At 41.1% G+C, this 14,108-nt stretch overlaps 1 protein-coding gene across 2 annotated transcripts in view; it reads right to left on the bottom strand.

The window, feature by feature from the left end:
- The window catches only part of sgsm3 (small G protein signaling modulator 3), a 195,703-nt gene that overhangs the window by 79,602 nt on the left and 101,993 nt on the right, over nucleotides 1-14,108 (bottom strand). For both annotated transcript variants that reach the window (XM_048521343.2, XM_048521344.2), the window contains exons 6-8: nucleotides 9,744-9,851; nucleotides 9,031-9,174; nucleotides 4,276-4,471 (exon numbers count right to left, since the gene is read on the bottom strand). In XM_048521343.2, the coding sequence (XP_048377300.1) occupies nucleotides 4,276-4,471; nucleotides 9,031-9,174; nucleotides 9,744-9,851 (448 nt within the window). The remainder of the gene's footprint in view (nucleotides 1-4,275; nucleotides 4,472-9,030; nucleotides 9,175-9,743; nucleotides 9,852-14,108) is intronic.

The raw sequence follows: 14,108 nt of genomic DNA, 5'->3' as shown, positions 1-14,108 counted from the left end.
CTCACTTGTGGCTAGAGGATACAAAGATATCTGTCAAGGCCTCTGCAATCTCATCCCTTGTCTGCTTCTGTGTTCTAGGATAGATTTCATCAGGCCCTAGGGACTTATCAATCTTAATGTTTTTCAACGCATCCGACACTTTATCCTTTTCAATATCAATTTGCCTGAGAAGGTCAACCAGCCTTTCTCGAAATTTACCACCATCAATGTCTTTCTCCTTTGTGAATACTGATACAAAGTACTCACTAAGGATCTCTCTCAATTCCTCTGGCTCCACAAGTGAATTTCCTCCTTTGTCCTTGAGTGAACCTCCCCTTCCCTACTTACCATCTGCTCCTAATATATGTATTCAATGCCTTGAAACCTTCTTTAATTCAAGACATTTCACGGCTCTTTCTAGCCCTCCTAGTTTCTTTTGCAAGTTCTTTTCAGCTTCCTTTGTAGTCCTCGAGGATCTTATTTGATTTCTATTTCCTAAACTTTATAATATGCTTCCTTTTTCTTTTTAACTAAACTTACAACATCTCTCATCATCCAAAGTTTCCAAATCTTGCTATCCTCATCTTTCATCCTCACAGGAACATGCTGGTCCTTAACTCTGGAAAACTGGATTTTAATAGACTCCCACATGTCAGATTTGGGAGTCTTATAAAGTGGGGGCCTTTTAAAACCTTCAAATTGTTGTCTCCAGCCCAATTTTTCCAGTTCTGCCGAAGACTGTTGTAATGAGCCTTTCCCCAACTTTGCACTTTCACCCAAGGGATTAGAAAGACATGTAGGATCTTTACACATGTGGCATAGGTCTTTGGGGTATAGGTTTAAGGTGAAATAGGAAAATGTAAAGGTGACGTGTGAGACAGGTTTTTTTTCACACAGAGGATAGAACCTGTCTGGAATGTGCTGCCAGGGGAATGATAGAAAATAATGCAATAGCAATTAAGAGACATTTAGACAGACACATGAACTGGCAGAGAATAGAAGATATGGATCATGTGCAATCAGATGGGGTTACTTTATGATAGTACTGTAGTGATTGCAACAAGATCAATCAGGTTCACCTCACAGACTATGAGTTCCCTGTTTGAGGTCGGTAATCTGGTCCAATCACAGAGTCTTGACTTACAGATAAAAACAGAAGTGTCAGAGGTTCTGTGCACTCAGAGCTTGCTCTGACAAAGCTAAATCAGTGTCAAGGACTCTCCATATGTGAATAAAGGATGATGGGTTACTAGCCTCTGTGCAGTTATTTCAAATTACATGTTTGGCATAGATATGGTGGGCTGATGGGTCAGTTCCTGTTCTGAATCGTTCAATGTAAAGATATTAAGTATAAAAGCAAGAAAGTAAGGATGAACATTTATAAGCTGAACTGGAGTACTCAATTCTTTGCAAGAACACTTTCAAAGTGTTAATAAGGGTTCAACAAAAACTGAGCATGTTGTCAAGAGTGAGGAACAGCAGTTACATGGATAACTTGATAATGTTGTGGCTGTTCACATTACAGGTAGATTAACTCAACAAATTGTTCTCATTGATGAAATTCAAAATCTAGGAATATCAAATTAAGATCAATGATAAAGGTGACTTGAGGAATTTTCTTTTTAAACTACAGATAATTAGATCTGGAAGAGTGGAGGCAGATTCAATTCTTTTCTTCTGCAGAGAATTAAATATAGACTCAAAGACAAAATAACTGCCGGTGCATAAGCAAAAGGTGGGTGAGAGGGACTAGCTCAGCTACTTTTGTAGACAGTCAGTGTAGATACCTTTCATCTAATCTATAATTATTCTATCTTTCTAAAATGTTGATATAGATAAATATAATTACAGAAAGTACTCAAAATAAAATAATTAAGGTACACAACAAAAAATACTACAGTATTCTACCCATACAGGAGATTTACTGGAACAATACTAGAGCTGAGGACTGATACTTGGTAGGAAAGATTGAACAGGCAGGGCCTCGAAAATGAACACTGACGTTATTGAGGTCTTCGAAATTATGAAAAAATTTGGTATTGTGGGTCAAGCGTGAACATGTTTTCATTTGTGGGGATACCAAAGTAAGTGGCCTCAACATAAGAAAGTTACAAAATATTACATCAAAAACTCAGGAGAAAAAAGAGTGAAAGAAAGGAAAAGGAGAAAACCCAAGGAATGCTGAAAACGTAGAACTCACAACTATGGACTGTTTGGAGCAACTGGCATAGATGGAAAGCTAGAAAAGCATACAAGTGGAAAGGAAATAGAAAGCTGCAGATTGGCTTCAGTGAAGGTGGGTGAGTACTGACTCAAACACAGTACAAGCATTAGTATGGATTTGCGACACAAATCATATTTGTGTTTGAAATATTTTGTAACATGATTAAAGAGAAATGTCACACTGCAGTACACATATTGATGGCAACTCCAGCCCTAATGATTTACACAACTCTGCAGTTCATTTTTTGCCAATGCTCTTGCATTAGGAATTGGAAATAAAAGCAACGCTTGGTTTTGGATTCAGACCTTGATTTGAAAGTGGGGGTACTGATAGATAGAGCCATTAAAAAGTTGACAGATTTAAACATTTCATGAACATGGACAGATGTGAATGATGTGTCTGCGTGGATTTGCTCTGGAAGCTCCAGTTTCCTCCCACAGTCCAACAAAGTGCAGGTTAGGTGGAGTGGTCTGGGTGGGATGCTCTTTGGCGGGGTGGTATGGACTTGTTGAGCCGAATGGCCTGTTTCCACACTGTAGGGATTCTATGAGTCTACAATTCTTAATACTCTGGTCAAACAAAAATCTTTTCATCTTAGTTTTTAAATTTTTGCTTTGCCTCAGACTCATTAGCTTTGGGAGAAAGAGTTCCAAAATTCCATTCCTCTCTATGTGGAGTACTTAACATGTGAAATAAGTTTGGGATTTACAGACATACTTTTTAGTGTTATTGGTGAGAGTACAGGTTTGTTTTTGAGTGAGTAACTGGTGGGATTTTTTGTGTGTTTGAAGTTAATAGTTAACTTTTAAGTATTTCTGTAACCACTGCAATTTCTTTATAAATAGTTGTGGAGGCCTGGCTGTAGTGTGAGTGAGTTTGTTCATTAATGAGTTTTTGTTTGTAACAGACTATTGTGGCCTGGCATGGTAAATTGTGGGGTCTCAAAAAGGATTGTCAGTGTGTTCTGGGATCTGGGTTTTATTAAGTTGAAGAGAAACATCCATAACAGAACCTTTTAGCTTCACTTTTAACTTTGCAAAGTGACAGTCCTTATGTAGATCCTGGAACTGGATGGCTATACAGAATAGTGTTCCTCCAAGAACGGGATTATAGATTTAGTAAACTAGATTATCTTTGAATGAAGGGTTGGTGTTAATCTCAGACTAGAGACACTGGGACAAGTACCCAGGAAATGTTCATTAAAGCCGAGGAAGCAGCTATCACAGTTACAATCTCCAAGTTGTAGTTGCAAGTGACTTAAACCCAAGGTACAAGTTTTCTGGTGTGGATACAATATGAGTGGTGTTTTGTGAACTGTACTGGCATAGCATTTTGACTGCTATACAAGCCTACCTTGATTATTTTTAATTTATAGGGGAGTGTTTTGGGGTCGATAGGACTATAATTTGTGTTTAAAATGTGTGAAATGATATTATAAAGAGATAGAATGATTCAAATTATTTTATCTTCATTACTTTTGCAATAAACTTCAATTTCATTGTTAAAGTAAATGTTGTACCATTGCATACTTATGTTTCAGTGGGAGACTGTTTCATAAAATTCAAAACAAATTATTACATATCAAGCAAAGTCCTCATTAGCAGTGGTGACATCAACTGGGGCTCATCTGGGATCATGGAATTCACTGGATTTAAGAGGCTATATATCTTTCTTGTTAAAGTAATACTTACAGAGTGATTCAGGGTATAAAGCAGCAGTGTTGTGATGAAGTTTATTGCATGAGATTTGACAATGGCTTTGGAGGTAACTAAGAGAATTCTGGAAGATATGGATTATTTAAAATCTTTGACTATAGCTAAACAGAGGGCCTTGGCAGGTACAATTAAGGTAAAACTAAAAGCAGAATCTCATTCGGAGCAATTATACCATGCATACCAAACGACAGACTAAGTACATGCTGTGTGTCTAAGACCGGAGACAGGATGTAGGCACGCAGCATGTGCTGAGGGATATCTTGCAATAATGCTTATTGTGACTTGTATCAAATCAACTGTATTGTCAATCTGCCAAGTGAGGATTGTTTGACTGATCAAAATTACTACTTTTCTTACCAATGTCATGCTCCTGGAGAAGTTTATCCAGTCGGGGAATGTACTGTACTATCAAGTGACGCAGAACTCGCTGGTCTGTCTGTACACCCAGCAATGTGGTGCTGAAATATGAAGGAGGAACCAGGTCCTCAATAATGGCACACATCATCCAAAAAGCATCCTCCTCTTCCAGGAACAACAACAGGCAAGCTGCAACCTGTGCAAATAAAACAGGTTAGTTCTGAGATCAAGGTCAAGGTAATTGTAGGTGTTGGATGGGTAATGGATGTCAGTGACCAGCCTATTCACAGAGATAGAAACAGAGATGTCAAAGGAGGAGTCAGAAATGGACCAGGTTAAGGTGAGTGAAGGATGGAAATTGGAAGCAAAATTGATACTTCTTTCTAATTTCAGATAACAGACAGGGAAGCAGTACCAATAATGATATCAGTGTACTGGAGAAATAGTGGTGGGGAGAGATTGGAGTAGGACTGAATAAGGAATGTTCAATGTACCCAACGAAAAGACAGGCATAACTGGGGCCCATACAGGTATTGATAGCAACACCTTTGATCTGAAGAATGTGAGAGGACTTAAAGCAGAAGTTGTTCAAAGTGAGGATGAGCTCAACCAGGCAGCAGACGCTGGTGGCGGATTGGGCCAGTTCACGGCTTTCTTTTAAGGAAGAAGCAGATAGACCTAGACCATTCTGATAGGGGATTGCACATCCATAATGAAAAGACAGCTAGAGCTTGAAAATTAGAAATTTTGAAACCAAGAAGTGTCAGAAGAATCACAGGTGTAAGTGGGAAGGGACAGGACGCGAGGAGAAAAATAAATAGAATCCAGGTAAGAAGAAATAGGATGAAAAGATGGTTCCTTTCAGGCAGTTCTGTTTGTGAATTTTGGGAAGAAGGTAGAAACGGGCTGTGCAGGGTTGGGAAAATGAGCTAGTAGTATTTGGTGGGGGGGAAGGGTGAGGTGGTAGGAGATATCACTAGATGATGAGGTTAGTGAGGGTAATGAAAACAATAGCCTGATGTTCAATGGCCTGGTCACGGTTCAGGGGAGATAGGAGGAGGTGGCTGAGAGCTGGCATTTAGCATCCATAAAGTAGAGGACAGTACACCAGAAACAATAGCTCCACCGCCATCAAGAACAGATCTCTTCAACAAGGATTGCCTACTTCTACGTTTGACAGGCCCTCAGCCATGTCTAACCCTATTTCCTCCACTTTTGCCCCCATACCTTTCCTTTCCTTTCCTTCCACAATAACATTAGAGTTTCTTTGTCATCACTTTCCACCTCACCGTCCTCCACATCCAAAGCTGCTATTGCCATTACCTCCTGTAGGATGCCACCACCAGACACAAACTCTCCTCCCTTCCCTTGCCAACATTCCACAGAGACCTTTCCTCCTCCACTTCCAACACCTCCCTACATTCCACAACATAGTGCCATTCACTTACAGAGATACAACACCTGTCTGTTTACCTTCTCACTACTCAAGGCCCTCCAGGTGAAGCAGCAATTTTGTACACTTTCACTATACAGCTGTATTCCTACACTTGAGTACTCGTGACAATAAACCTAATTCTAAATCAGGTTAATCCACTGTATTCACAGCTTATGATGCAATCTCCTATACACTAGGTGAGTGCTTTGTGGAACAGGTGCATTCCGTAATAAAAATGCCTCCAAGCATCCAGGTGACTCCCACTTCAACGCATCACCACTTCCCCATGCCCACATTTCTGTCTCAGGCCTCTGCATTGCTCCAGCCAAGCAACTGCAGCAAGTGCTACACCTGCCCCTACACCTCCCCCCTCACCCGTATCCCAGGCCCTAAGAAGCCTTCCACATCAAACATGTTCACCTGCACATCTGCTAATGTGATATACTGTATCCGCTGTTCCCGTTGTGGTCTCCTCCACATTGGGTAAACCAAGTGGAGGCTTGGGGACCACTTTGTGGAACACCTACGCTCAGTTCGCAACGAACAACTACCTTGGATGACATGTCCATCACGGGCCTCCTGCATTGCCACAAAGATGCCACCCGAAGGCTGCAGGAGCAGCATCTCATATTCCGCTTGGGAATCCTGCAGCGGAAGGTATCAATGTGGACTTCACAAGCTTCAAAACCTCCCCTCCACCAACCGCATCCCAAAACCAGCCCAAGTCGCCCCGCTTCTCTAACCATTCCTCCCACCTCATCTCCTTATCACTAGCCTCAACCCTCTCCTTGACCTGTCCATCCTCCCTGGACCGAAGTATCCCCTCCCTAACTCCCCACCTACAATCACCTTTACTGGCTTCAACCCCGCCTCTTTGACCTTGTCTGTCTTCTCTCCACCTATCTTCTCCTTTATCCATCTTCTATCCGCCTCCTTCTCTCCCTATTTATTTCAGAATCCCCTCCTGTCCCCATTTCTGAAGAAGAAACAAGATGAGGGAATAATTAAAGAATGGCAGGATACCAGGTAAAAGAAGGACCTTGGGAGTAATTATTCACAAATCCCTGAAGCTGGCAGAGCATGTGAATCGGACAGTTAAGACAGTATATGGGTCAATTTGGTTTCATCGGTCACGGCAGAAAGTATAAGAGCAAAGAGTTAATATCGGTGTTGTACAGATTGTTTGGTAAGCCACAGCTGGAATACTGTTTGCAGTTCTGGTCAGCTTACTACAGGAAGAATGTGACAGCGCTAGAGCAGGAATAGAGGATGTTCAACAAGATTTGCCTGGGTGACAGAAATTAATCTATAAGGAGGGATGACTTAGGCTTAGATTGTTCTCTTTAGAGCAAAGAAAGCTGAAAGTGGACATGATTGAGATGTTTAAGAGGGTTATGGATAGCATGAGTAGAGAGCAGCTGTTCCCCTTGGTTGAGTTGGCAATTATGAGGGGTCATAGTTTAAGGGTAAGAGGCAGGAGATTCAAAGGGAATTTGAGAAAAAACGTTTTCACTTTCAGGGTGGTGGGAATCTGGATTGCAGTGCTTACGAAGGTAGTGGAGGCCAGAAACCTTACAACTTTTAAAAAATATTTGGATGGGCACCTGAAGTATCATATCATTCTAGGGTATAGGACAAGTGCAGGAAATTGGGATTAGCAAGCCTTTAGTGGTAGTTATTGTCGATGGAGACTCGAGGTGACGGAAGGGCCTTTTCTCCGCTGTATGACTTTATGATTCTATAATTCTCCACTGATTTGCCTCAACCAAACAGAGTCAATTTGCTAAACAATCTGCTTCCTCCTATAATATAAATCATTCTAACGTTTGTCCTAATTAGTCCAAGGTGACAAGCTTTGGCAACCTACTGTCTCTCTTCTACGGGTCCATTCAATAAAGCACTGGATTTGGGTTAACTAGTTAACTCTAATCTGAGCTTCTTAATCGAAGGCAGTTGATACACTTCACAACCTAGACTTAAAAATTATTTTTGACAATTCTTTTTGAAAAGTTAAGGTTTTGATTCAAATTCCCTGCAAAAGTTTGAGCTCAGAAACAACAAGAGAGATAATGGAATGCTCGCCTTTATGTCTAGAACACTGGAGCATGAGGCTGCATTTGATGGGCTTTGATGAATTTAATTGTCTTCTAGAACATAGAACAATACAGTGCAGAACAAGGCCCTTCGGCCCTTGATATTGCGCTGACCTGTGAACTAATCTAAGCCCCTCCCCCTATACTATCCCATCTTCATCCATATGCTTATCCAAGGACTGTTTAAATGCCCCTAATGTGGCTGAGTTAACTACATTGGCAGGCAGGGCATTCCACGCCCTTACCACTCTCTGAGTAAAGAACCTGCCTCTGACATCTGTCTTAAATCTATCACCCCTCAATTTGTAGCTATGCCCCCTTGTACAAGCTGAAGTCACCATCCTCGGAAAAAGGCTCTCACTGTCCACCCTATCTAATCCTCTGATCATCTTGTATGTCTCTATAAAATCCCCTCTTAGCCTCCTTCTCTCCAATGAGAACAGACCCAAGTCCCTCAGCCTTTCTTCATAGGGCCTGCGCTCCAGACCAGGCAACATCCTGGTAAATCTTCTCCGCACCTTTTCCAATGCTTCCACATCCTTCCTGTAATGGGGCGACCAGAACTGCACGCAATATTCCAAATGAGGCCACACTAGCGTTTTGTACAGTTGCAGCATGACATCACGGCTCTGGAACTCAATCCCTCTACCAATAAAACCTAAAACACCATAAGCCTTCTTAACAGCACTATCAACCTGGGTGGCAACTTTCAGGGATCTATGTACATGGACACCAAGATCCCTCTGCACATTCACGCTACCAAGAATCTTTCCATCGACCCAGTATTCTACCTTCCTATTATTCTTCCCAAAGTGAATCACCTCACATTCATCTGTATTAAACTCCATTTGCCACCTTTCAACCCAATTTTGCAGTTTATCCAAGTCTCCCTGCAACCTGCAACATTCTTTCACACTGTCCACCACTCCACTGACTTTAGTATCATCTGCAAACTTACTAACCCATCCACCTATGCCTGCGTCCAAGTCATTTATAAAAATGACAAACAGCAGTGGCCCCAAAACAGATCCTTGAGGCACACCACTAGTGACCGGACTCCAGGCTGAATATTTTCCATCAACCACCACTTGTTGCCTTCTTACAGAAAGCCAGTTTCTAATCCAAACTGCTAAATCTCCTTCAATCCTGTGCCTCTGTATTTTCTCTTATGTAATCAAAATTTCACAGGATAAAGAACAAAGAATATGTTTTAACTACAGTCTATACCATTCCAGTCCCTTGGCAGTATCCAATTTCTGGATATAGCCATGCCAGCCCACGTAGGATTCTTCGTAATCTTGGAATGCCAACACTGTTTATGTTGGAGAAGCAAGCATTACTTGGCATTGTGCGAAGTAGGTCTTTCTCAATCTGAAACAGAAAAGAAATCAGTAATTTAACTCCCAAATACTAATCTGTCTGAGGTAGTTAACCATCAATGCTGCCACAAAAATCAGCACTCTCACATAAAAGAGATGGCTCCATTTGCAGTACTTTGTTTGCTTTTTCTCAGGGCTTTTTTTACAAACATGTATTACTATTTCTAGTGATATTTGTATTTGTACCTCCAATTATTTCTGCTCCCCTACCAATTTAAATACTTACTGTCTAAAAGGGCATGTGGTACCTTTAATTGTCCTTTCCAGAACTCTTCAGTCTTCTGCTTCTGGCCTCTTTGAAATGCCCACCATTCACTGCACCACCAATGGCTAGACCTTTGATCTGTTGGAACTCAAATCCCAAAATTCTTTCATCAACCCTCTGTCCTTCCTGCAGCAAGACCTTCCTTAAAATCTATCTTCATGGCAAAGTTCTTAGTCATTTCTCCTACCATCTCCTTCTATGCTTTGGTATACATTTTTATTGCATTATGTCTCATTCTCAGCCTTATAGACACTGTATAAGTGTAAGCTGTTTGGCAACGGCCTCTTTCATCTCACCTGTTTGGCTGTAATACTCCCATCATTGGAGCTATTTTTGGCAATGTCACGGTACGAGGTTTCTGTATTCCGCTTTTTCTGCAGAGCTCCTGACAACCGCATCCAGATCTAAAGAAAGATGCTCCAAGTGAAAAGAATGCCAACAAAATAAAAGAACTAGCATACAGCAACCGGCTTTATAGGCTTTAACTAGGTCAGACTGGTAGTGGGACTTACATGAAACTAAACAAGCATAAGAATTATAGAAACAGAAAAGGACGGTATCAGGCTGACTAACCTAAGGTAGGATATAAATGGCTAGGGAATATAGTGTTGTTCAACAGGAGCTTAAAGGATAGTTTGATGAAATGGGGAATTGCTGTTAAAAAGGAGTCGAAACCGTCAGGACAGTCATGCACATAATGTTTGTGATGAAACTGGAGGGAGCCCTGGAGACAACAGGTACCAACAAGTGCAATAGGGATTACCAAGACTGGTTCCAAAAAATTCAGGCCAAGAATTAAACATTGTATTGTTTAGGAAAGATACAACAGGTAAGGGCAAACTGGAGTCATATGGAAAATGTAAGTAAGCGGCACAGACATCTGTAAGACAGAGACAGGATCTATTTGGATAATAAAGAATCAATCACACTGATACGGGCTCTCTGCTCGCCACCTAACAACGAAAGGTAAGAGGAGGGATGAGCAAAACAAAAACCACAAAATAATCCTGGAGAATATGAAAGTAGTCCAAGGGAGTTTTCACTACTGGATATGGTAATGGGGAATAGACAACAGCAAATAGAAGAGCATCGCAGAATAGTACAATGTAGAGGATGACTATTCAGCCCATCATGTATACTGCCATTTCAAAGAGCAATTCAATTAGTCCCATTGCAACTCTTTTCTCATATCCCTCAATATTTTTCTCCTTCAGATTATCCAGGTTATCCTCCAATGCCCTTAGAAAGCTGTTCATCATGTTCGTTCTGTCCGAAAGCAGGTCCCTTGGTGCAAGTATTCTGCATCTCTCTATCCTTTGCCATTTTTTGCTATTGAGTTGGCATCAATCAACCTACATCAGGTGTAGCAACTTGCATTTATCCATTTAATTCTTTAGAAAACAGTATGTGGTAGAAGGCTAGTGGATAGTTAAAACTGCATCTATATTTAAGGAAGAAATAAAACATGTCTGTGGAGCTATAGACCAGTCAGCTTTCATCAGTGGTGTTATGGGCCAGGCCAGGCCCCCTCAAAATATTTTAAGAAGGTAGCCTAGAACCTAATATTTTCTTATTTTAAAGGCAGATGTGAAGTGAGTGTTCCAGGTGAGATGCAAATGGTCAAACCATTTGGCTTTAAGCAAAACAAAATTTATTAAAACACTACATTTAAAACACGAACAAAAGGAAGTGGAATTAAGAGTAATTTTACTGGAAAACCTAGCCGATCCAACACAGCAACTTAACTAATTAACTGTTCCAATATAGTAACACCTTATAAATACACTCCTTGGCAAAAAGGTAAATTCAAATAGAGATTCTTACAGCAGGAAGGAGGAACAACCAGAGAGATTTCAGAGAAAGTCAGAAGAATCCTATACTGAAGTTTCAAACACTTCTGGTACTCAAAACCTCTTGTGACTAGTACAGCTAAAAAAAATTAGAAAAAAAACCTGAACCGGAAGAAACTGGTCACTCCTCTTCCATTGTTAAACTGTTACTCCCTAGGGTCTTTTGGTGCCTCTGCTTTTAAAACCTCTCTTCCAAAAAACCAAGGACAAAGTAACCTGTTTAGCGTGACAGCATTGTCACAATGACAGGAAAAGTAATGGAATCCTGGTACAAAGAGAAAACTGAATAATTTTAAGAGATAGCAGAGTACAGGGAGTTCTCACTGATCCTTGGCAAGAATCTCAACTCAATACCTGGAACTTTGATGCTCCTGACATTGAGATACCTCTTGTGTGATTCTGCCAGATTTCTTGCCTCGGGCCAGGTTGTTCATGGTCCTCCAAGATCCTGCCCTGAAAAATCATGTACAGGATTCAAAAGAAATGTCTTTACCCAGAAACTAGTGAGAATGTAGATCTCACTACCAATGCTGCTTCTAAGCTTCAATGTCCTGCACACGGCAATTAATATTCCCACGCCAATTTTGATATTGGCTTCTGATTCCAGAAGTCACTGCAGCGTACGGGTCATAATGGAGCTACAAGAAGTAGTTGAGACCCACAATTTACATGGATTTAAGGGAATTTAGATAATTAATGGAGAGAAAAGTGAATCAAGGGATAAAAGGATGTGTGAATGTGGGCCATAAATGGATTGGTTGGACTGAACAGTCTATTTATGTGCTGCATTTTCTCCGTAATTCTTGTTAACAAAGAATGCCAGAGAGTAAGCTAAATGAAGAAAGGTAGAGAGATCCCAAAAGTCTAAGAGATAGACAACTTACTGTTGGACTGACACAAGATCACAAAGTCTCACATTTGCTATGTTGAAGGAGCTGATCTTAGCTGTGGGAAAATTACTGCATCTTCTGGAAGAATGCTGAGAACTATCACACAGCTTTCCAAGGTTTCCATTGCAGATTCCTGTTTCCTAACAGTGCTACAAATTGTACATGTGGATTGTGAGTGAAAACATGATGGGCTGAAAGGCCTTTTCTGCGCTGTATGATTCTATGACTTACGACCTGGAGCTGATGCCATCCAAGATCAATATGCATGGAGATAAACTTTGATGACTCAGATACGAACACACTGCTCCTACAAAGTACATTAAATGTAGAACAATACAACACAGGAACAGGCGCTTTGGCCCATGATGTTGCGCTGAATATGACGCTAAATTAAACAAATCTCTTCCACCTGTCCTTGGTCCATAACCTTTTATTCTTTGCACACTCATGTGCTTATTTAAAAGTCCCTTAAATGCCTCTATTCTATCTGCCTCTACTGCCACCAGTGGCAGTGCATTCCAAATTCCTATCACTTTCTGTGTAAGCAAATTGCCCCTCATGTCTCCTTTGAACTTTCCTCTTCCAACTTGAAATGCATGCCCCCGAGTATTAGACATTTCAACTCTGGGAAAAAACATTCTGGCCGTCAACCCCTATATATGCATCTCATAATTTTATAGACTTCTATCAAGTGTCCTCTCAGCCTGCACCACACGACAGAAAACAGCAAAGACTTTCTAGCCTCTCCTAATAGCTCATACCCTCTCGTCCAGGCAACATCTTAGTAAACCTCTTCTGCACCCTTTCCAAAGCTTACACATCCTTCAGTGTTTACAGTATGTCACTGATAATGCTAGTCTCATACAGCACTGAATATGGCACCAAGGAGGCTGAATCAATGCAATATAACAAAACTGTTAAAGGAATGAAACATATCTAACAAAGTCTGCACAAGTATCACAGTGATCATCTTGAAAGCTCCTGAATTATTGTAAGAGGGCTCAGTACAGGGAGCCCAGTTGTTCACAATATATGTTAATGATTTGGATGAAGAAATTGAATACAATTATCTCTAAATTTGTAGATAACACTAAGCTGTGTGGCAGTATGTATTGTGAGGAAGAGGCTGAAGGGTGACTTGGACAAACTGGTTGAACAGGCAAATGCAACACAATGTGGATAAATATGGAGTTGTCCATTTAGTGGCAAAAACAAAAAGGTAGATTGTTATCTGAATGGTGGCAGTTTAGGAAAACGTGAGGTACAACGAGACCGGTGTGTCATGGTGGAACAGTTGCTGAAGGGTGGCATGCAGGTGTTGCAGGAGGAGAGGAAAGCTAACGGCATGCTGGCCTTCATAGTGAGAGGTTTTGAATATAGGAATAGGGATATCTTGCTGCAGGCCTTGGTGAGTCCACACCTTGAGTACTGCGGGCAGCTTTCATCTCTGTCCTGAGGAAGGACATGCCAGCGAAAGTTCACCAGACTGATTTTCAGGATGGCAGGACTGACAATATGAGAAAGACTGAATCGACTGGGCCTGTATTCAATGGAGTTTAGAAAAATGATGTGGGAATCTCATATAAACATATAAAATCCTGATAGGACTAGACAGGCTAGATGCAAGAAGAATGTTCCGGATGTTGGGGAAGTTCAGAACTAGGGGTCACAGTTTACGAATAAGGGGTATGCCATTCAGGACCGAGGTGAGGAAGAATTTCTTCACTTAAGAGAGTTGTGAACCTGTGGAATTCTCTACCACTGGAAGTTGTTGGAGCCAGTTTGTTAGAGGGAGCTGGACGTGGGCCTTGCAGCTAAAGGGATCAAGGATTATGGAGAGAAGGCGGGAGGGATACTGAAATTGCATGATCAGCCATGATCCTTTTGAGCGATGGTGTCGCCTCGAAGGGTAAAATGGCCT

This window comes from Stegostoma tigrinum, chromosome 38 (genome assembly GCF_030684315.1).
Source record: "Stegostoma tigrinum isolate sSteTig4 chromosome 38, sSteTig4.hap1, whole genome shotgun sequence".
Taxonomy (NCBI): Eukaryota; Metazoa; Chordata; class Chondrichthyes; order Orectolobiformes; family Stegostomatidae; genus Stegostoma; species Stegostoma tigrinum.
Note: the sequence above shows the minus strand (reverse complement) of the source record. Positions and strands in the feature narration are given on the sequence as shown.